General features: G+C 35.7%; 1 protein-coding gene across 1 annotated transcript; it reads left to right on the plus strand.

Annotated features, from left to right (window-relative positions):
- Positions 1-18,761: 18,761 nt before the first annotated feature.
- Positions 18,762-20,936, plus strand: LOC131035518 (non-functional NADPH-dependent codeinone reductase 2). The gene is made up of 5 exons (XM_059217060.1): positions 18,762-18,983; positions 19,229-19,404; positions 19,488-19,731; positions 20,051-20,230; positions 20,315-20,936. The coding sequence occupies exons 1-5, from the start codon at positions 18,858-18,860 to the stop codon at positions 20,540-20,542; spliced, it is 954 nt and encodes a 317-aa protein (XP_059073043.1). The 5' UTR covers positions 18,762-18,857; the 3' UTR covers positions 20,543-20,936.
- Positions 20,937-21,435: the final 499 nt, after the last annotated feature.

Here is a 21,435-nt window from a genome sequence, read left to right on the forward strand (position 1 = left end):
CTGGTTCTTCGAATGGAAATGTAAATCTCATTCTTTAATCTCTCTGTGATTATCAGTTAAATAATTCTTTTCTGTGATTATTAGTTAAACAAATATCTCTGTGATTTTCAGTTAAATAATTCTTTTCTGTGATTATTAGTTAAATAAATCTCTCTGTGCAAAAAAGAGTATAAATCTCTCTCTGTGTTATTCATTCTTGTGAATAAATCTTTATTTTCATTGTTTACATTAATATTATTTTATCTGGTTATAAAAATCTCTCTGTGCAAAAAAGAGTATAAATCTCTCTCTGTGTTATTCATTCTTGTGAATAAATCTTTATTCTCATTGTTTAAATTACTATTATTTTATCTAGTTATATAAATCTCTCTATGCAAAATGAAATATAAATCTCTCTCTCTGAATGAAGATTTGATCATAAATTTTAAATTCCTTATGAGCAGCCTTTCTTCTCTGTGAACAAAAAAAAATGTCTCATAATAACATATAAATTGTATTCATTATTCTTCCTGGAAACAACTCTCTCTCTCTCTCTCTCTCTCTCTCTCTCTCTCTCTCTCTCTCTCTCTCTCTCTCTCTCTCTCTCTCTCTCTCTCTCTCTCTCTCTCTCTCTCTCTCTCTCTCTCTCTCTCTCTCTCTCTCTCTCTCTCTCTCTCTCTCTCTCTCTCTCTCTCTCTCTCTCTCTCAAAACTGTGTACATTTGGGTGTTTTATTTCCTCCTGGGAAAACTCTATTCCTAGCTATATTGTGAAAGATTTCATTATCTTTCTCAATAGCCTTCAAAAAAAAAAGAGGGGATCTTTCTCTATGAATGCACGAACAGTATATAACCCCTGAGATTGGAATTGCATCATAGATTTCCCTTATTAAATTAAGTTATTATTATCTCATGGCAAAAGTTAATTAGATTTTATAAATCTCCATATATTGTATTTTTTTTTATATACATAAATAAATAATTATATTTGTGTCTCAATAAAACTTTGGTGTCATCAAATTTTATTTATGTCTCAAAGTACATGTATTTTGGGTGCCATTAATATTGGTTTCGGTTATGGGTGGAAGGTGAGGTGGGCACAAGGGACCCACCCACCCCTCCCCCTGCAGGCTCTGCTAGCGCAGTGAACTGCAAGGGTATGCGGTGGGCAGGGGCCCACGGGCCCACCTTCCCATTTCCTCTTCCCTTGTTTAAACCCCTACCTTCACCGCTTCATGCATCCGCTTTCAAAAAAAAATGGAAGAGACTTAAATGGGTAGGTTAATATCGTGATGGGTAGTTTATTCTCTTTTTCTTTTTTTTTACAAAATAGAAATTGTTAATTTAAATTTTAGTTTAGTAATGATAAACTTAGATAAACTTATAAGTAAACTTGGGTCATTGTTAACTAATTCTTTCACATAAATCTTTAGTAAAAAAATTTATAATTGTAATTTTTAAAATTAAAATTAATCCATTTGGAATTTTTAGTAATTACTTTGGGTTAAATTTTAAGTTAATTGCTAATAATTATTTTAGTTTAAATTTTAAGTTTAATTGTTAATAATTGCAATTTAGGAAATGTTAATTCTTTCCTTAGTATAAATTTTAAGTTATTGATTTTAACTTAGAAAAGTTTATAAATATTGGGGATTATTGTGTAGTAAATTCATAACTAATTTACCCTTAGTAAATTTTATATTCGTAAATTATATTATATCAAATTCTTTTAACTAGAGTTATTCTTTCCATTTAAGATCCATTGGGGCATTTAGTTGGCCTTTAGCAATTAATTCACATTAATAAGATTTGAATCGAAGGTCTAAGTTAATTACTATTTTTGGATTGCTTAATCATGCACGCAAGTTACTCTATTCTTATATCATGCAAATTACTTATAGATTAATTACATTTATTGACGTTATCATCTCCATGCAAGTACACATGTGATTATTAATATGCAAGTTTTCATATGCAAGTTATATTTCAAGTTATGGTTTTTATTCCATGTAATTCATCAAGTAGTTATTTCAAGTAATTCAGCTTTGCAATGTCTAAATTCATAATTATTTTTCAAGCATGATGTTTATCAGAAAAATTAAATAAAGGAAGTTGGAAAACCAAAACCTAGTAGCGTTCGGTATATACAGTGCCTCTGGGTCACGCTTACGAGTAATGTCGTCGTGTTGAACTACTGTACTTAATGCCTAATAAAGCTACATCAACGACGTTTGTGGCATCGTCCCTATAAATTGTTGGGGAGTAATTGGAGACACTTGGAAGTTAAAATCCAAGGAGTGGGTAATCCCCCTTGGATCGATAATTTAATAAGATAATTCTTAAATGATCTTTCATTCGCTGAGTTAAACTATAGTAAACCCCTACAGGGATGATGAGTGAAATGCTTTTATGAAATTGTTTAAATCTCGAAGACTGTTGTCGATTGACAATTGGTCAAGGGTGACGCTCACGATAAGGATTAGGATCTAGTTGTTTTAGGCCACAAGCAATAGGCCATCTTGAGCCTTTGCTTAAGCACTACCATCGTGGGTAGCAACCACAGAGAAACTGTCTGGGACATTGACCCTAGAAAGGGTTGCGTACCCACTAATCAGTTTACATCAAACCATAGAGTAGAAAATAGAACTACATACTTTACACCTTGATCCCGTGCCAAAGCGGGTATGTAGGCAGTCTTGGGACGGAGTTGTCCCTCGTACTCAGGCGTTCGTGGGTGGGGTCTAGGCTTGGTAAAAGAAAGATTGAGTAAGAATCCTATTTTAAAAGATAAGATAATTAAATTGGAAAAAGAAATTCAACACATACTCGGAAGGAATCTCGTATGGATTCTCTTGACTTCCCGAGGCGTTAAGCCAAATTTCGAGGCAGAATTCAAGCTTGTATTATGTTATTCAATTACTCCTAAGGATGGCGACCTCAGTGCACTTCTATTAAAAAAGTGTAGTACTTAGTGAGTGGCTCAAGACCCGAATGGTCTCGATGAGTCTAAGTCTCTGACTAGAGCACCTCCTATCCCGATTGGATAGATGCCTAACCCGTATGGGTAGATGCCTATCCCGTATTGGATAGATGAAATCTTATGCCTACCCCGTATGGGTAGATGCCTATCTCGTATTGGATAGATGAAATCTTATGTTCCGCATGGACAAATGCCTAACCTATATGGTTAGATGCTCATCCCAGATGGATGAATGCCTAATCCAAATGGATGGATGCCCAGAGTATGTGATTGAATCAAACATAATGATTAAATTAATCAAAAAAAAAAAGAATGGTCAATTTTATTGAGTTAATTATGATGGGTTATTACAAAAAAAAGGTCTAGGTCAAATTTTGGGGAAAACCCATTAAAGTGAGTTGTTCCTAAAATTTGTCCACAGAGGTAGCAAGAGGAAATTTGAAGAGGGATTATTCTTTCAAGTACTAGGCAAGCCCCACACCAAACATAGTTTTCTTTTGTCTCATTCTTTAAATAAAATTAAATGTTATTTGTAGTTCTTATTCTTATGCCAAAGGCATTCTATTATGTGAAATGAACAACCTATATTTTATCATCGACAATTTACACTTCTATAGAAGGATGACAAGGCAATTAGAATGATCTATTCCATTCAATTTTTATTCATTGATTTTCATGTTCTTTACTTTTTATTTTGTTGTCCAGGTGTACCATCGTTTACCTATTTACAAAGGTGAAGTCTGAGTCAAGCGTTTGGCATGATGACTATGGTTGATTTTTTGTTTTACACTTTTAAATATTGTGGTTACTTTTATTTTTTATAGTTTTAAATATTCACATCTTTAATTGTTCTATTTTACAAGTAATTTGATATATGGTATTAAGTTTAATAAGTAGATATTAGTTTAGTAGTTATTATATTTATATATAATTATTTTTATGAATAGGCATTCACTTTATTAATATAAAGATAGAAATACATACTCACAAAAAAAGGATGGGTCATAAGAAAACACACCCCTAGAAGTCACATGGGCCTAGCCCAGAGAATCAAAAATATTACAAAATTGTGGGCCAAGCTAGGAGATCAAAGTCACATGGGTCTAGCCCAGAGAATCAAAAAACACAACAAAAGGTCATCAGGTCGCAAGAGCAGTGCCCACAGAAGACGGGGGAAAACGGTGATCAGGATGACCCCAACCAGAAGTGGGGGATGGGGTGATGTCAGGAAGAGACCAACCATCATCATCATTCTCCATCTCTTTATATTTATCCCTATGGGGGAAAATGCCAGGGAAAGTCGTGGGAAAACTTTGCCAGAGGGCCCTCTAGAAGCACCAGGAGCAATGGAATCTGGCCACCCAAAAGCACTGCCAGGCCACCCATAAGTGCTTCCAAGCCACCCAGAGGTGCCACCATCAGGAGCCGCCACTCCCCCTGAGGGCCACCCCTAGTCCGCCCTAGGAGGAGGGGAGTGCATTTTCTTGTGAGGATGAGAACCACATTGAGAAGCCTGAGAGCGGCTGCATTGTCGGCCCCAATAGGGCAAGGGAGGTACTCGCACCATTGTGCAAGGGGCATAGGCCTAGTGGTCGAGCAGCTCCTACAGGTGAGAAAACTCAAGTGCAACTTTATTAGCTTGCACCTGAATCTGGAAAAGCACATTAGAGAATATAACAGCTTTAAAATAAAGAGAAACATGTACATCCATCTAAGAATGAGAAAATATGCAAGCATTTATGTCTTTCCATATGTGAAAGAGAATCTCCTCCTTGAAAATATGCCAAATTTGGGAAAATTTGATGGGTAACTTGGGAGAATCTTCCATAAGAATCATAGTCCAAGAAAGGGGTTTGGGCCAAAAGGGCCAAAAGAAATCATGAATCGAAAAACAAAAATAGAAAAGATTCTTTCAAAAGATTCCACTTTCCCACAAAAAGGGCAACAAGGGTCAACGACCCCCAGGTGAATGAGCCACGAGCCCATTGGTAAGCCTTGGAAAAGAATACACCAAGAAAAATGGGCGAGATTAGGCTCAACTTTGGCATACACATATTAGAGAAACATTGGTGCCAGACGCACCTATCAAACTGAAGATTCCATCTGTGATTCAAGGAATCCACCATTGAAAGATATGGAGAAAGCCATGAGTAACCCATACATGGCTTATAACTCCTAAAAGGAGAATCAGGATACCATTTCCAATCTTTCCACCAAGGCTTAGACCCACGGATGCCCACCTTGTGATGCATATTAGAGGGGATGGCCTACACCAAACCCTCAAAGGTGTCCCAATCCTAGTTATTAAGACCAAACAAGGGAAAAAAGTCTTCCCAAGAAAGAATATGCATGGAAGACCTATGAAAAAGATGTTCGATAGACTGGATACCTTTCTTGTGAAACTAGAGCGCCTTGAGCTTGAGGATTTTAGCGAGGGGTCTGTTATTAAAGGAAAAAAAAAGATGACCACTAGACATTGTGAAGGTTGAGAGAGAGCCCATCCCAAAATCCAGCTCCAGACCAGCAGAGCCACGACTTGAATGTTTCCCAAGCCTTCCAAATGCTTTTAGAAACAAAAGTCCCCACAATCTGAACTGGTTCCCACATAACTAAAAGAGTTTGATGACCAATGCCTTTCTAGGCGGGTCTATGTAACGGAAAACCAGACTAAATACAATGCCTGAGGAGAATTTTCCAAGCTTCATCGCCAGAAAGGGCTTTGATAATCCAATTAACACAAAGAGCAGTTCCCTGCCTCTGAGTGGAGAGTAGACCCAAACCTCCCAAGTCTCTAGGTAGGCAACAAAAATCCTAGGTGACTCTATGAAAACCTCTATGAGAATCTAATGAGGACCAAAGGAAGTCATGCAGGATCTTCTCAAGCTTCAAGTAGGAAGCTTTCGAAGGAGACCAACAGGAAGAATAGTACACATGGGTGGCCACCAACACTTTAGAGCAAATCTGAAACTTTCCTGCCAAAGAGAGAGGCTTGGTAATCCAGTAAGCCAGCTTGTTCTCAATCCAAAGAAGAACAACTAGCCAAAGCTCAACTAGTGAAGCTTCAAAGGAAAAGGGTATGCCCAGGAAGCAAAAAATTTCCCCTTTCATGATCCATTTGCAGTCATAATGTTGAAGCCAACCTAGGCTAGGGAGAGCAGACTGTCTATAGCAAAGTGTTTTGTGCCACTGGATAGCCGAGCCAAAGGCCAGCCAAAATGTTTCTAGGCAGGAAAGAGCGGCTTTGATATTATCCTCTTCCTCCAAAAGAGTGAGGAAAGAGTCATCGACAAAATGACCATTGACAAGTTGAGAGGGAGAATCAAGCAGAGAGATCCCACGAACCAGTTGGTGCGAGAGCACCTACCTATGAAGACATTGTTAGGTCTGACTTGGAAAGCTAATGTACTGAGAAGGGAGGGGTGAATCAGTACTCCAAAACTTTTCTTGAAAAACAATTTTACTGATAAACACAAACTAAGTATTGCTGATCTCATAAATATATAATACTGAAATATAATCATAGAAATAACATCCATCAAAATTTCACTCCATAACACAAAGATTTTTGGTCATGCAGAAACTCTTGGTTAGAGAGAAAAACTGCAGTGGGGATGGCACCCACAACTTCACTACTGCAGTAATCAAGATTGCTCGATTAGAGCTACATGTTTAGCTATTTCTGATAGCTCACCCTTTTAGGAGTATAAAGATCTTTAGATCTACCTTGCTAAAGGATTTTACAAACACTTCTAAAAAATGTTGTACCTGGTTAAAGGCTTTACAATTTATAGACTTTATTAGAGTCTTTTACCCTGTTAAAGGTTTATAACACAACTTAATAGTTCAATCAAAATCTTTACAAAATATCTGCAACTTCACATCTGAAATGTGATAGCAGACTCTATGTGCTCAATATAAAATTACCTTGCTCAAAGCATTCCTCGGTAATGATAAATAAATTCGGTAATCACTTCTATATACTCTGTCCCTTAAACTGTTCTCTGAAACCTTCTTGGTAACCTCTGAATATCTATGTCAATCTTCTTTCTTCACTCTTAACTATATCATGACTTCGTATCTTCTCTCTTGATTGTCATATCATATCTCAAATACTCAAATCATTTTGTTTATATAGATCTATGAGATGATGATCTGTTCATGCTTCAATCATACAAACATGTTTTATTGAATGAATAAACATAGAAATTATTTCATTGGATATTCTTCCTCAAAATCATACAAAAACTTTAAATGCAATTTCCTATGTAATAATGTTTTCATCTTCTCGAATCTTGTAACACGTTTCACATGTGTCTCCAGGTTCATTGAATCTGGTAACACGTTTCCACTCGGTTCAGATTAACTCGGTATACCTTCTTTGCTGCTCGATAGACATATTAACTTTACTCGATAGACAATCTGTATTCATCTCAGTTCATAGCTCGGTGTATATCATCTCGATGACTTGTCTCTCTTCAGTAACCGACACCGGTAGCCTTGGAATTTACCGACTGGACTTTTCGGTAGTATAAACCGACTAGTGTATATAGGATGACTTTGGGCATAAAACTAATGACAACTTAGTAAATAGCAATAGACATGAACCAAGAACAAGATCATTTTCTATTATCCTAGAAGGAATGTAATAAGACCCTATGGGTCCTTTTGTAATTCAATTTCCTAGGAGTGTGACAAGTTTGTCCATGTTTGGGTCAAATTGTCATCTAGGGTTTGGTAGAAAAAATTGAGTCAATAAGGGTCACAATGGTATAAATTGAGGGATCAAGTGACCACAAGCCTATTTTAGTCATTTTTTATTGTTTTAGAATCAAATGTAACCATTTTGGGGACTATGATAGTCTAGAGTCTAAGTTGGTTAAATTATGCAAAAGTTGTCATATTGTCAATTTGTTGTCATGACAATTTTGCACTTTTTGTAAGTTGTGATTCTCCAACGGTCGGTTCAATTTGAAAAATAATTGGAGGAGGTTGTGGTCACTTGGGAGATATCTTTAAAGGCCCCAAACACCGAAGGATGTATGTTGGTTGATTTGGAAAGGAAATTGAAGCATCAAGAACTGTTGGAAACTCGGAAAACTATCTAATTTCTGTTGGTTGCATACCGAAGGTGGATTGGAAAGAATGCTAATGGCATAGTTCCTATAAATAGATCATTTTAACTTTTTTTTTTTTCTTTCAGTGTGAATTCTTGAAGTGATTGCTGCCCCATTCTACAAGCAAATCTCTACTAGGTAGCCTAAAACCCTTAAACCCCTAGGGTTTGATTGTAATAATGGGTTTTCACCTATCAATCCTAAACTGAACACTCTGTCGTTATAGGAGATGATAGGCCACTTTATCATAGGAGATGATAGGCCACTTTATCATATGACATTTCCAAAATCCATTAAAAGGATACAACAAGGCGAAGAGGATGGAGAACTAACCCGAGGTCTGGCATCTCTATGTGACAGACCGGTTTGATGAGTGCAGTGCATGAGAATTGAGTGGTAGAGAAATAGAAAGGGGTTTGAATGTGATAGAAGGTTAATTTGGAGGTTTACATAAAATTTCATGGTCAATGATGGTCACCCATTAGGAGAACCAAACCATTTTGTGGAAGACATTCAGTCAAATAGGTCTAACAGCCCTATTAGGTCCGTTAGGGCAGTATTGGTTGGGATATCTGCAAGTTGGTCTGGTACTGAAAATTAAGGTATTGTTGATAAATCCCAAAATGGTATTTGAAAATATAATTTGTTTTCCTAGATCCTTAGGGTGTCAAAAGTTATCACCCAATTCCTTCAAATGGAGGCCTAATAGCAACCGGTTCAGTTTGTTGGCGAGTAAAAATTGATGTTCTGGTGGATCTAAACCATGCAATCCTGTATAATTTGTGTTAAGGTGTTGTGAGAACACCCCTCCAAGGATAGTTGTATTGAATTGGTCAAGTGGGCCATTCAAACCCTAAAGCCTAGTAGTAGCCCACTCATGTATGCAAGGGTGTGGGTGGTCACACATGAACTTGAGAAGTGTTAGTTGTTTGTAAGTGGACATAGAGGAGCCTTTGGGTCTTCCAAGGTGTTGTTTTGTGTCATTGAACCATTGCTTGGCTTGGTGTTGTGTAAGGTTCTTTGGAATTAGGGATTATCGGTTGAGTTTGTGAGCCTTAGAGGTTGGTTGGTTCAAGGTTATCCTTCTGGTTTGTTGCCTCCTCATCACCAGCCCTTGCAAAATAGAGTACACCAGCATATACCCAAAACCTTCAGTAGCAAGCACATATAGAGAGGGTGACAACAAACAACCCTGGTGGATGGAACGAAAGAGATAAAAGGTCTTGGATCGGTAACCATTAATGGTGATACAAGCAGACACCTCAGCAAAGAGCATCTCAATAGACTGAAGGAATTTTGGCCCAAACCTTAGTGCAGACAACATGGCAAGGATGAAAGGCCACTCAATGCGGTCATATGCTTTGGTGAAATCAACCTTAATGAACATAGCTTTTTGGTGTGAGCGATGAGCCCATTCCATACTTTATTATGAAAAGCCTCGAGATAGACTTTATGTAAATCAGACCCAATCTGATCCCAAAGGACTTTGTAAAATTTACATGGAAAGCCATCAATGCTAGGGGCCTTGTCATCGACCATTGAGCATACGACTTCCTTGAGATCTTCAATAGTGAGGAGTCCCTCCCAAAAAAAAATTGGGTTGAGGTTAGCCTATTTGGCATGACAGCCAAGCATTCTTGAAGAGTGCATTGGTGCTCTGGAGTGTAATCCTGAGCTATAAAAAATTGTTCATAATGATGAACAAAATCTTGGAGGATATCAGGAAGCTCAGACAACACTTGAGTACCCTCATTAATTCTGTGAATACTTGGAGAGGAGTGTCGGGCCCGCAAAGCCAGAAATCATTCTTTAGAGGCACGATCCCCAGTGGAGCCAGTGCAATCTAACCTTGATCTGAGCCCCTCTGGTGGCATAGTTGTTAGAAACTTGTTTGCAATGACACAACTTAGCAACCCTAACCTGAAGGATTGGGGAGAAAGGATTGGCAACCAAGGCTTCTATGGCACTACAAAGAGCTGACGTAGTCGCCTGATAAGACCCTCTGCAAAAAATGACTAGTTGGCACCCATAAATATGAAGGAACCTCACAATACAGGAAATGGAAGAATTCCACCAGCAAATCCAGTCGCTATCATGAGGTGGTTTGCACTCCAAATTCCAAATAGTCACAATGTGGGCCAAAGTGGGCTTATGATGAAGCAATGACGTGTTAAGGAAAAATTGCATCCTCCTAGCACACGCCTATCTAGACTCCCATTCAATGCAAAAACAAATGGGGAAATGATCGAACAACATGACATCAACAAGCAACATCACTGGCAATAGGAAAAACTGAAAAAATATTGAGTCGAGATCATGGCATAATCAAGGCATTTAAATATCATGTCAGAACCTGCCTAAAAGTTACTCCAAGTATGCTAGAGGGCATGATCATGGCAGCAACCCATATTAGGATCGAAAATACCCAATTTATCACGTATGTAGTACCAGGCCTCACATTCACCAATTGTCCATCTGGAAATAATATTAGCCACCTAGGCTTTTTTGGATGTTTCTAGATTTCTAGGCTAGGCCCATGTTTTTTGGTTGTTTTTGGGCTATGCCCGTGTGACTCTTGGTACTAAGTTTATTATTCTTTTTTTTTAATTACTATTTTTTATTATGTTTGGATTTTGATATATTCTGACATTGTATTTGTTTTATTCTATTTTAATTTTTAAATTAGATTTAATTTTAAAATTATTTTATTATTTATGTCTTTTTATGAAATTACAATTAGTAATTTAAAGGTATTAGAATTAACTAATGTTCTTGCTTCTGGTTTTGATTGTGTGCAATTTTTTGGTATTAGAATTCGTTTAATTTATAATTATTTGTCTTATTTAATTTTTTCTATTGATTATAAATGTAATATGTGTTAGGTATGTTTTCTCTAATCTATGTGTAGTTATTTAACTAAAAATAAATTTGAAAAATTAAAGGATTGGGTGTTGCTTAATATATTTTCTCCAATCTATATGTAGTTATTTAACTAAAAATAAATTTGAAAAATTAAAGGATTGGGTGTTGCTTATATTATTCGGTATTCACATTAAATGCATAAAATGCCATCTTCCATAAATATTCTAATTATTCTTGATGAGTTCCTTCTCATTGTCACATGGGGATAATTTGAACCTACGAGTGACCTGGTGGATAGACAATATGATGTAATACATAATAAATATAATGTATACTTAATTAATTATATATTTAGAAAGTTTTAAACATTATTTTAACTTTTAATATTTTAATATTTATTTTTTTTATAATGTATAATAATTATTTTTATTATAAAATTTTAATAATAATATTTTTAATTATATATAACCCCCTCTATCTTTTCAAAGTTATATATATCTCTCTATCTCTCCTTTGTATCCTTATCTCTCCATTTTTCTATCTTATTTATCCCTCTATCCCTCCTTTTATATCTATCCACTTCTCTCTCCTCTATATTTCTCTCCTTTATCTATTTAAACACACACACACACACACACACACATATATATATATATATATATCACTCTCTCTCTCTCTCACACACACACACACACACACACACACACGATGTGGGATAACGGGGTGTCTTGTTTGTCTTTGTTTATTGTTACCCCACAAGGTTATCTTACACCCGAATAACAAGTTGCGAGTTAGCAGGAAACATAACCTATCGTGTTATTGACTTCTCCATCATAGTTTGGCGACCAGCCCGTAGAGTGTTTTCTCTTAGGTGTTTCTTGATGCGGGATGGTGAGATGGCTAACCTATCGTGTTATTGACTTCACCCACCATAATCCAGTGTTACCCGCATGGTCACTTATCTTCAATTGTTTATGTTGCGAGGTAGCGAGGGCCGTATAATCATCGTGTTATTGACATTCTTGACTTAGTTTAGCCTTACCTCGCAGGAAATTATGTTGCTGATCCATATTCTTGCAGGATCGCGAAGGAGCATAACCATCGTGTTATTGACTTCCCAATAGACCAACACGAATAACCTATTGTGTTATTGACAACTCAGTCACCTTCTGCAACTTTGTAGATAGCGATAACCTGCGTATTATTGACAACTGCGACTGATACTCCCTGTAACTGCATATGACTAACATAGTGTGTTATATACAATTGCAGCTAACTTTTTCTAAGCTAGACCAGATTTCGCAATACATTTTCAACACAATTGTCTGCGTCCTCCTTGTCGATTTCCATGTCCCAATGACGCACTTCATGCATTCCTCATGTATCTCCTTGTATGTATAACACGATGTGTTATATAATATTGCAACAACACTTATGCTCTTGCTCAATCATGTTTGCCCCATGACATCACAACTCTATGGCCTTGGTCCTCTATCCACCTACAAGTCCAATATATGACTCCTTTGATATTTCTATCTTATTTGAGGCCATTTACTCCATACAACCTCCATGCATGTACATTTAACCTACATAGCTCTGCTATCCTAATGCAACACCATATCAGCCAACCTGATCTTCCTTTGAGGTACACATCTTGCATCTCTATCAATCTGAGACCATACCGTTTCTCTGCATCTCTATTGGTCCTCTCTTTCGGACACTCATCCTCTTACATCGTACATATTCATCCAGTATTGCAACCGATGACATCAATCAATTCTGCATGCCAGCTGCATCTTCATCTAGTGGGTGTCCTGTAAGTCTCTCTTCAACTTCATCAACTTAGCCTTACACACATACATGTTGACATCAATGACAATCTCAATGCCAGCACTATCTCACTATCTTTCCCCCTTTCTTTATTACTTGTCTCTATCACCTATTTTCTCTCTCCCTCTCTCTCACCCCCTCTCTCTATCTCCCTCTCTCTCCATTCCCCTTTCTATTGACATCTCATTACATCTACTTGTCTCTCTTATTTACTCCATCTCTCCTACTCTATATCTTTATCTCTTTATTTCTCTCTATCTTCCTTTCACGCCTCTCTTTATCGCTTATCTCTATCTCTCCCCAATCCATCTCTCCCTCACTCTATATCTCTATCTTTATTTCTCCCTCTCACTCCCCTCTCTATCTTTTTCTATCCATACCTTTCTCTACCTGTATCGCCTTAACTCTCTATCTCTCTCATTATCTCATTATCTATTTTCGTATCACTCTTTATCTCTCCACTCTGCATATTGAGTTATATCTCCATCTCTCCCAACTATTCTTCTCTTTATCTCTCCCCATTTTCCTCTTTCTCTCTAGCTCTAAATATCTATATTTATTTATTCTTACATTTGTCCCTCTATATCTATTAAATTATCTCTCCATCTCTCTACTCCTATATCTCTCCATTTCTCTAACTTTCTCTAGATATCACTTCCTACCTATATCTTTATCTTTCTATCTCTCTCTCATTCTCTCTTGTTCTCTATATGTTTATCTCTTCCATATATATCCCTCTCTCCTCTCTCTTTCCATCTCCATCTCATCTCTATCTAGCTATACCCCCTCTATATCTCTCTTTGTTTCTATCAGGCTATATATCCCTCTCTCTCCCTCTCACTATTACAAACATAACATGAGCTTCTTGGTAATGGTTCCTAATTATCTTCTTAATTAAGAGGTTTTATTTAATTCATGTTTGGATCCCTATGTAAAACCCCTTCTCGATCAGACTTTTTAGACTCATGTTTGACTTTAGTTGTTTGTTCAGTGGATACATTATTGTTATATTTGATTTAGACTTTATGCAATGTTATTACATGCTTTAACTTGATATGTAGTCCATGCTTTCATGTAGTATTTCATTTCTTATGTTAAACGTGATTTTTTATCGATTACTGACAAGGACTGACACATTTATTTTATATGTGTGATGCATTATTTATATGTTTCATATTTGCAAGTGTATGGGATGTGAGGGGATGATTTTCCTTCACTCACTCTAGTGAGACAGGGAACGTCACGATTCTCCTTCATCAGCGTGCATGTCATGTTTGTTTATATATTTGTCTATATGCACATGTGGTTCTTTGATGCAGGACATTGCAGGTACAAGTACCGAGCAAGTACGGGGTATCGACTCCACCTGGTTTCACAGGTCTGAGCGTACCATATTTGTCTGATGGGAGTGGAGGAGATAGTTGTTAGACCCTAGATTGACCCACAGTTACACTCATGCAAGTGTTGTCAGTCGGTCATCTTTTCCCATTTGACCGGTATGCGAGTAATAGTGCTTTGGTATTTTCATTTTGTGTGTCATCATATGGTCTTCTCTTGTTTTGCGTTCTTCCAGTTATTGAAAAGATTTAAATTGAGTGAATTGTGTTATTTTGTGTTGGCGTATTTAATTTAATTAATATGCCTTGATTTTATTGATTTAATTAAATAAATGGAGTTGTTAAATTAAATGGTTAAATTGCATGTTATATTGTGAAAAAAGTTGTATTAAATTATTTGAAAAATAAATAAGTTAAATGCTATGCTATTTGAATTTTAGTGCAAATGTTGAGTTAAATTCATGTGGGAAAAAGAAAATTAAATAAAAAGCATTCCCATTTACCTTTTTGTTAGCTTTTAGATTTTATTTTTGTTTAAAAAGATTGTGTCATGGAAAAGGGAAATTAGATTTTATTACTTTTAAAATATTTTATTCCTATTGGTTGGGGAAAACTTTTAACCTAAAAAGTTTAGGTTGAAAATATTTTTCCCTATATTACCTGTGAGTTCACGGGAAGGAGGGGAGGATTTTTGAAAACCAAAACTTGGAAACCATTTGGAAGGAGAAATCGGTATGCAGGATTGAAACTCTTCTACAATTTTCTTCCTGGATTGCTTTTCAAGTTGGGCAGATTTCCTTCTTTGTTGCAATAAAGATTTGAACGTTTTGAGCTTTTTCCCTGTGTGTGTGATTAAAATTTGTTAAATCTTATTGGAGATTCTTGTTGAAAGTTTGATTTGAGAAATAGAGTAGTTTTCTATTGAATTTGATTAAATCCCAAATCAATGTGTTTTAGTTGAAGAGTTTTTCCAATAGCTTGTTGGTTGTGTGCTTTCAAGTTCTTGCAAAAATTTGGTTTTTGATTATTTCTCAAATTGAGTAGTAAGAAATAGATTTTGTTTCTATTTATTTACATGTTTTTATTTGTTTAAAATTAGGGGGGTTATGCTGGCAAAATTTTGTTAATTTGCCTCTTTGCATGATGCAAGGATTTTCCCCGTGTGTGAAGAAATAAAGAAATGAATCAAATCCCCTCTTATTTCTTAAGATTCTTTTGAATTTTTGCCCAAGATCTTTAGATTTGGGTCTTTTTTGCTTTATTGGTTTGACAGAATTCCTTATTGAAAAATTTCATTGCAAGAATAAAATTTTGTTCACTATATTTTATTACCAATGAAGTTGTGTTTTTATAAGTTTTTTTTTTTTAAATAATAATAATATATTGAACCCCACGTGGCAGGGTATTCCCACCATGTGGGATGGTAGCTATTGCTACTGTATGGTAGCAACACTACCGGTTGGTAGTGTCTACTACCGTATGGTAGCAACACTACCAGTAAGTAGCCTTAGCCACCGCTTTTGTTATTTTTTTCCCTCATCGCGGTTGTATAATGAAAAGTGTTCACTGTTTAATAACAACGTGTGATTAATTTATGTTTTCATTTTCAATATTATTTAATTAATGTTATATATATATATATATAATCAAGGCATTAGTTTATGTGATCTAATTGGTAAATTAGATTTATTCTGGAAATAGATTAAATATTTTAATTTAATTCATATGTTATTTTTTTATATATATTTAATATGGATTTTTATTATTTTATTTGAATTATTGTATTGGAATAAAATTGAATGACATCTTAGGATGATGTATTATAAATGTGGGGTGTTTTATTAAATTTTAATTGATGAATTTACAAGTGTATATGATGTTGTTATTCTCAAAGATTGTCTGAGTTCGGTCTTAGTGGATTTAGCATTTCTTGCAAGGGGTTTATTTTGTTGCAATTTCTTGTCTATGTTCAGTCGCCCTGTTGTGGTGTATTTTGTACCTCTTGATTAGGTGTTGTATTTATGACCTCATTGTTTTAACCATATTGTGCTTATTCCTTATAGTTAACCAAGGGTTAGTAAGTTTGTTTTGGTTACCTGTATGGTTGTAGTGGTGTTATGGCTATTTGTTTTGCCATAGGGTCCTCGTAGAGTGACCATGTTTGTTTAGTGTCATTTGAGAGAGTGGCTTTCGAGTGGGGGCCCCACCCGAAGTGGTTGGCATGATAACCCTTCGAAAGTCAGATAATAAGTGATAACCTAATAATTGATTAGGGGGTGGGTAGTTTTTAATATTAATTAAGATATTGTACCCCGCGCATGGTTGAGTACTCATATAGGCTCAAGATGTAGTGGGAAGGCCTAGAATGGAAAACCGACCACCTTGTCTTCACGAAGGGTTGGTAGGGTCTACATGAGACTTAAATGGAACTGGGGGTTCGGGAAAGGTTACCAAGATAACCCAGGATGGGGGTCGGGACCTATGGAGGCCTACCTAGGGTAACCATCATAATCTATGCGATGACACTCTCTCTTTAGGGTCACTAGTGTATTCTGATGCCAAGTTCACCTAGAGTATTGTGGAGTCGTATTGTACTATCGTCCATGTCTTGCTTATGCTTGCTTGAGGGTCTTCTGCTATCTCCTAGCATGGTGGGGTGATTCCATTTTGGGATCACATGGTCAAGTGGTAGTGCCACTTCCCATCGGATGTTCTTGTTCGTGCCTTCATGCGAGGATTGGCTTCACAGGTGTTCTTGTGGTTCATGATTCGTGCATCATCTCATGTTGGAGATTATTGCACTTTCGAGACCTATGTGGTCATTTGTATCTATGGATTTATGTAACCTTGTAATTGGTAAAGATGTAAACTTTATATGTATTATTGGAAGCCATGTATTTGATGAACAATGTAATCTTAAGTTTTAGATGTTATTTATCAATTATCCTTATGCTTTGTGCAAATGCTTTATTGAAGATAAAATTATATTGTAATACTTCAATCTTTAAATGGTGTAATCTGTTATACGTTTATGGTTTATTATGTTCAATGAGAAATGATGGTTAATTGGATTAATCTTTATTATGGAATTTAACCATTCATTTAATTCTTTGTTGGTAACCCTTTAGGAATTCTTCTGTTAGTCTTTTGCTTGTGTTATTATTGTGCAATGTAGTAATTAAAGCACTTAATGTGATTTATACTATAAAAAAAAAAAAAAATCATCCTTAGTTGCTTAGTTGTATGGTTTTCCTTTGGGGTTCCTAGCGTGGCATTACACCCTACAAGTAGATGCATAGTTAATTTGAAGCTATAAAATTTTATTGAGAAGATTACTACACAAACAATATCATTTTTCTAAATGACTTGAACTCATATGCTACACGAATGTATACAAAAAATAGACCAAAATTTTACCTAATTGACTTTCCATACATCTTGGGCGAACTCATTGTACACCAAAGTGAAATTGCTAGTTATAGGAATTTGATTATTATGCAGTTGTATGAGCTTATGTTTTTTTGGTGTATCAAAATAATTTGTCCTATGAAAAATCTTTAAAAATTAAGGAAAAGGATAATAATGGTTAGGTGCATGGACAAGACAATGATACACTTCTTTGAATTTCCTATCGCCTTGCACCTCCTAAAGTTGCAAGTCCTAGTATACAATAAATTATAATCTCTATTCCTTTGATTTGTATCTTCCAATATAGTATTTAATGTACACCTCACCATTGACGTAATCATTGTACCTCCTTTTGATACAAATGCTAGTTAATTAATATCCATAATCTAAAGAAAAAAGATATTTTTTGGTTAAAATTTTAAGCGTGATGGAAGGAAGAGGCTAGTCCACATTGTAGGGCAGCACTTGGAATGATACTATTCTTTTCTCCTAGGAAGGAAGAGGTTGGTCCACATTGTACCTCCTTTTGATACACATGCTCATTCAACCCTGTCTTCTAGGACTAGAACCATAACTTATGGGTCAAATGTGTCCCGCCTATTGTCAAACAATACAATACTACGTGTAGGCTTTGGATGTGTTGCATCATGCATTATATGTCGTTGATTTACTATATGAGGTCCTTAGAATTGTCAGCGACATGCTCGTTCAAAACTGCATACACTTTTGTCATAAATTGTAGAAATCTAATATACAATAAATTATCATCACTATTCTTTTGATTTGTACCTTCCAATATATTATTTAATGTATACCTCACCATACCTTTTGATACAATGCTACTTAATTAATATCCATATTCTAAAGAAAAAAATATTTTTTGGTCGAAAGTTTAAACGTGATGGAACGAAGAGGTTGGTCCACATTGTAGGGCAGCGCTTGACATATACTTTTCTTTTCTCCTAGGCGGCTAGGTTGCATCGTGCATAATATGCCGTTGATTCACTATATGAGTCTTCAACGACATGCTCGTTCAACTCTATGATCTAGAACCATAACTTAGAGTCAAATTTGCCTCATCTATTGTGAATACACAATATGCCGTTGATTCACTATATGAGTCTTCAGCGACATGCTCGTTCAACCCTATGATCTAGAACCATAACTTAGAGTCAAATTTGCCTCATCTATTGTGAATACACAATCTACAGTAAATAAATGACTTTAGATTGAGTACTGTCACCAATTCTCTATTTAAAACCATCCTTTTTCTTTCTTTTCCATTGTAACCTCTTTGTCTCTACATCGTTTCAGCTTTCTCCCAAGAAATCTGCAAAGGTAATTACATCATGGCAATTGTAGGGGGAAGTGCTGAGCTTAATACAGGAGCCCGGATTCCATTAATTGGGCTGGGAACTGCATCAATGAACACCAACGAGGAGGATATTAAAGCAGCCGTGATTGCTGCTCTTCAGGTATTCTATCTTTTATCAATTCTACCAGATATGGCTGTCTGGGACAAAATATATGCTTTGTTGCATCTTGAACTGTAATTCAAAATTGTGGAAAGAGATTTTTCTTTTAACTTCTCAAGATTTTACTACAGATGGATTATAGATTCTCCTCTGTTCTATTCTAGGAATGATGTACATGGGCAGTCCAATTATGATAATCTGAAGCTGTGTTTTGTTTTTTTAATGATCTCTCTCTTTCTCTATAGGTTGGTTATAGACATTTTGACACAGCAAGGGCCTACGGATCAGAGCATGCACTAGGCAAAGCTCTGAATTCAGCTTTTCAGAGTGGGCTTGTCAGCAGAGAAGATGTTTTTGTCACCACTAAACTGCAGAATACAGAACATGACGACCCTGTTGCTACAATCAAGGATAGTTTAATGTATGGTTTCCTTTTCAAAAATTTAGTCGTCTGTTTTCTCTGTTATGTAGAACTCCTTATTGAAAAATGTTTGTAATATCCAGGAATTTGCAACTAGAGTATGTGGATCTATTCCTTATCCACTGGCCTATCAAGCTGAGAACAGAGATTCCATTTAGCCCACTCAAAGAAGAGGACTTTTTGCCATTAGACATAAAGTCTACTTGGCAGGGAATGGAGCAGTGCATGGAGATGGGGCTTACCAAAGCCATTGGGGTTAGTAACTTTTCCTCTAAGAAAATCGAAGACTTGCTGAAACATGCCAAGATTCCCCCTGCTGTTGATCAGGTAAGGAGTTTGCACAAATGCATTTTTCTGTTTTCATCTCACCATTGTCTTTAATGAAATTTCTCACCCACTGTTCAGAGACAAATATGTAGGCTGTTATGTTATTGGGTTATGAGTAGTCGGCCAATCTTTTAGTGTGTATTTGGTTATTTGTCTTGCAAATCTACCTATTTGACTATTCATTTTCTAATGGTTCTTCATGCAAATCTATCTATTTGACTGTTCACTTTCTAGTCCATTTCACTAGCATTACTTGATCTAGTAATTTGATTGTATTGAATTGCACTGACTGTATGATGATTATGGTATGGAATTACAGGTGGAGATGCATCCAAATTGGCAGCAAAAGAAGTTGAGAGATTATTGCAGCAAGCATAACATTCATGTGAGTGCATGGTCTCCTCTAGGAGCTCCAAATACTCCATGGGGTTCTAATGCGGTGATGGATAATCCCCTTTTTCAAGAAATAGCCCAAAAGTATGGAAAGACTAGAGCTCAGGTATTTATTTGATCATATTCGATTATTTTGGAATTTTTTCTTGGACGTGAATTAGAAACTTAGATTGGTAGTGTGCAAATGCAGGTTATGTTAAGGTGGGCGATAGATCAAGGAGTGAGTCCAGTGCCTAAGAGCTACAACGCAGCCAGAATAGCTGAAAATTTTCAAGTCTTTGATTGGTCTTTGACTCCCGATGATCATGAGAAGATTAGCAAGCTTGAACAGAAAAAGATACAGTCTGGGGAGCAATATGTTAATAGTACAACCAGCCCATACAAGACTGTCGAAGAATTATGGGATGGGGAGATTTAACAGAGTCATGCCCCTTGGTTTAAGCCCACCACAAATAATTGTCACTTAGAAGTTGATATTTTATATATTTGTTTACTTAATCGCCTGTGAGTATTACTGTAGTTGATATTTTATAGATTTATTTACTTAATCGCCTGAGAGTGTTACTGTTAGCTTTCAGGGATTTATAATGAAGGCATTAGCTTGACTGGGTACATCAAAGTTTTCAATGGGTGCAAATTTTTGTAAGGTTAACTCAGAATGATACAATCTCTGTTTCTGGTTCTCAAGAAAGCAGCAGTCCAAGACGAGGTTTAAAATAAATTGTGGCAAGGTTTCATGGTGGTCTATATATGACTATTTTCTATTAAAAATATCAATAAATATTCAATAAGTTAGTTTTTTATGTTCATAAGTTAGTTTTTTATGTTCATTTTTTTAGTTTTTTATGTTCATTTTTTTTATTTAAATAGTATTGTATCAGTATTTTTGATATATATACAAATGATGATAGTTTTAACATTTTTTATACTAATTTATCCTTATCGTCTATTTGTGCAAACAGAATGCAATTATTTTGTACCTTTATCTTAAAGTATGAACTTTAAAGTTGTTTATTTGCACCATCCATTATCATCCTTTATTATTGGAAACTAAATTGTTTCGAATATAAAGTACAGAATCAATGATAAAATAATAGATAGATTTACATAAAATACATACACTTTTCAGAATTTTCTATGGAACTTTACTTTTAACTTAGTACATAATACAATGATAAGGTGATGGATACAACTATTTTCAATTGAAGAAGTTATGAGATCTTATGCACTAGATTCTACCATTTTGGCTTCATCCAAGTTAACATATTGATTAATTTCAACAATGCATTTAAATTGCTTCATGTATTTTTT

Source organism: Cryptomeria japonica, chromosome 3 (genome assembly GCF_030272615.1).
Source record: "Cryptomeria japonica chromosome 3, Sugi_1.0, whole genome shotgun sequence".
In the NCBI taxonomy this organism is placed as follows: domain Eukaryota; kingdom Viridiplantae; phylum Streptophyta; class Pinopsida; order Cupressales; family Cupressaceae; genus Cryptomeria; species Cryptomeria japonica.

What these genes read in the sequence shown, in the direction of transcription:
- LOC131035518 (XM_059217060.1), top strand. Translation starts at nt 18,858, where the DNA reads ATGGCAATTGTAGGGGGAAGTGCTGAGCTTAATACAGGAGCCCGGATT. An exon ending in ACAATCAAGGATAGTTTAAT is followed by an intron (nt 19,405 to 19,487) that starts GTATGGTTTCCT and finishes TGTAATATCCAG; the next exon opens with GAATTTGCAACTAGAGTATG. An exon ending in ATGGAAAGACTAGAGCTCAG is followed by an intron (nt 20,231 to 20,314) that starts GTATTTATTTGA and finishes GTGCAAATGCAG; the next exon opens with GTTATGTTAAGGTGGGCGAT.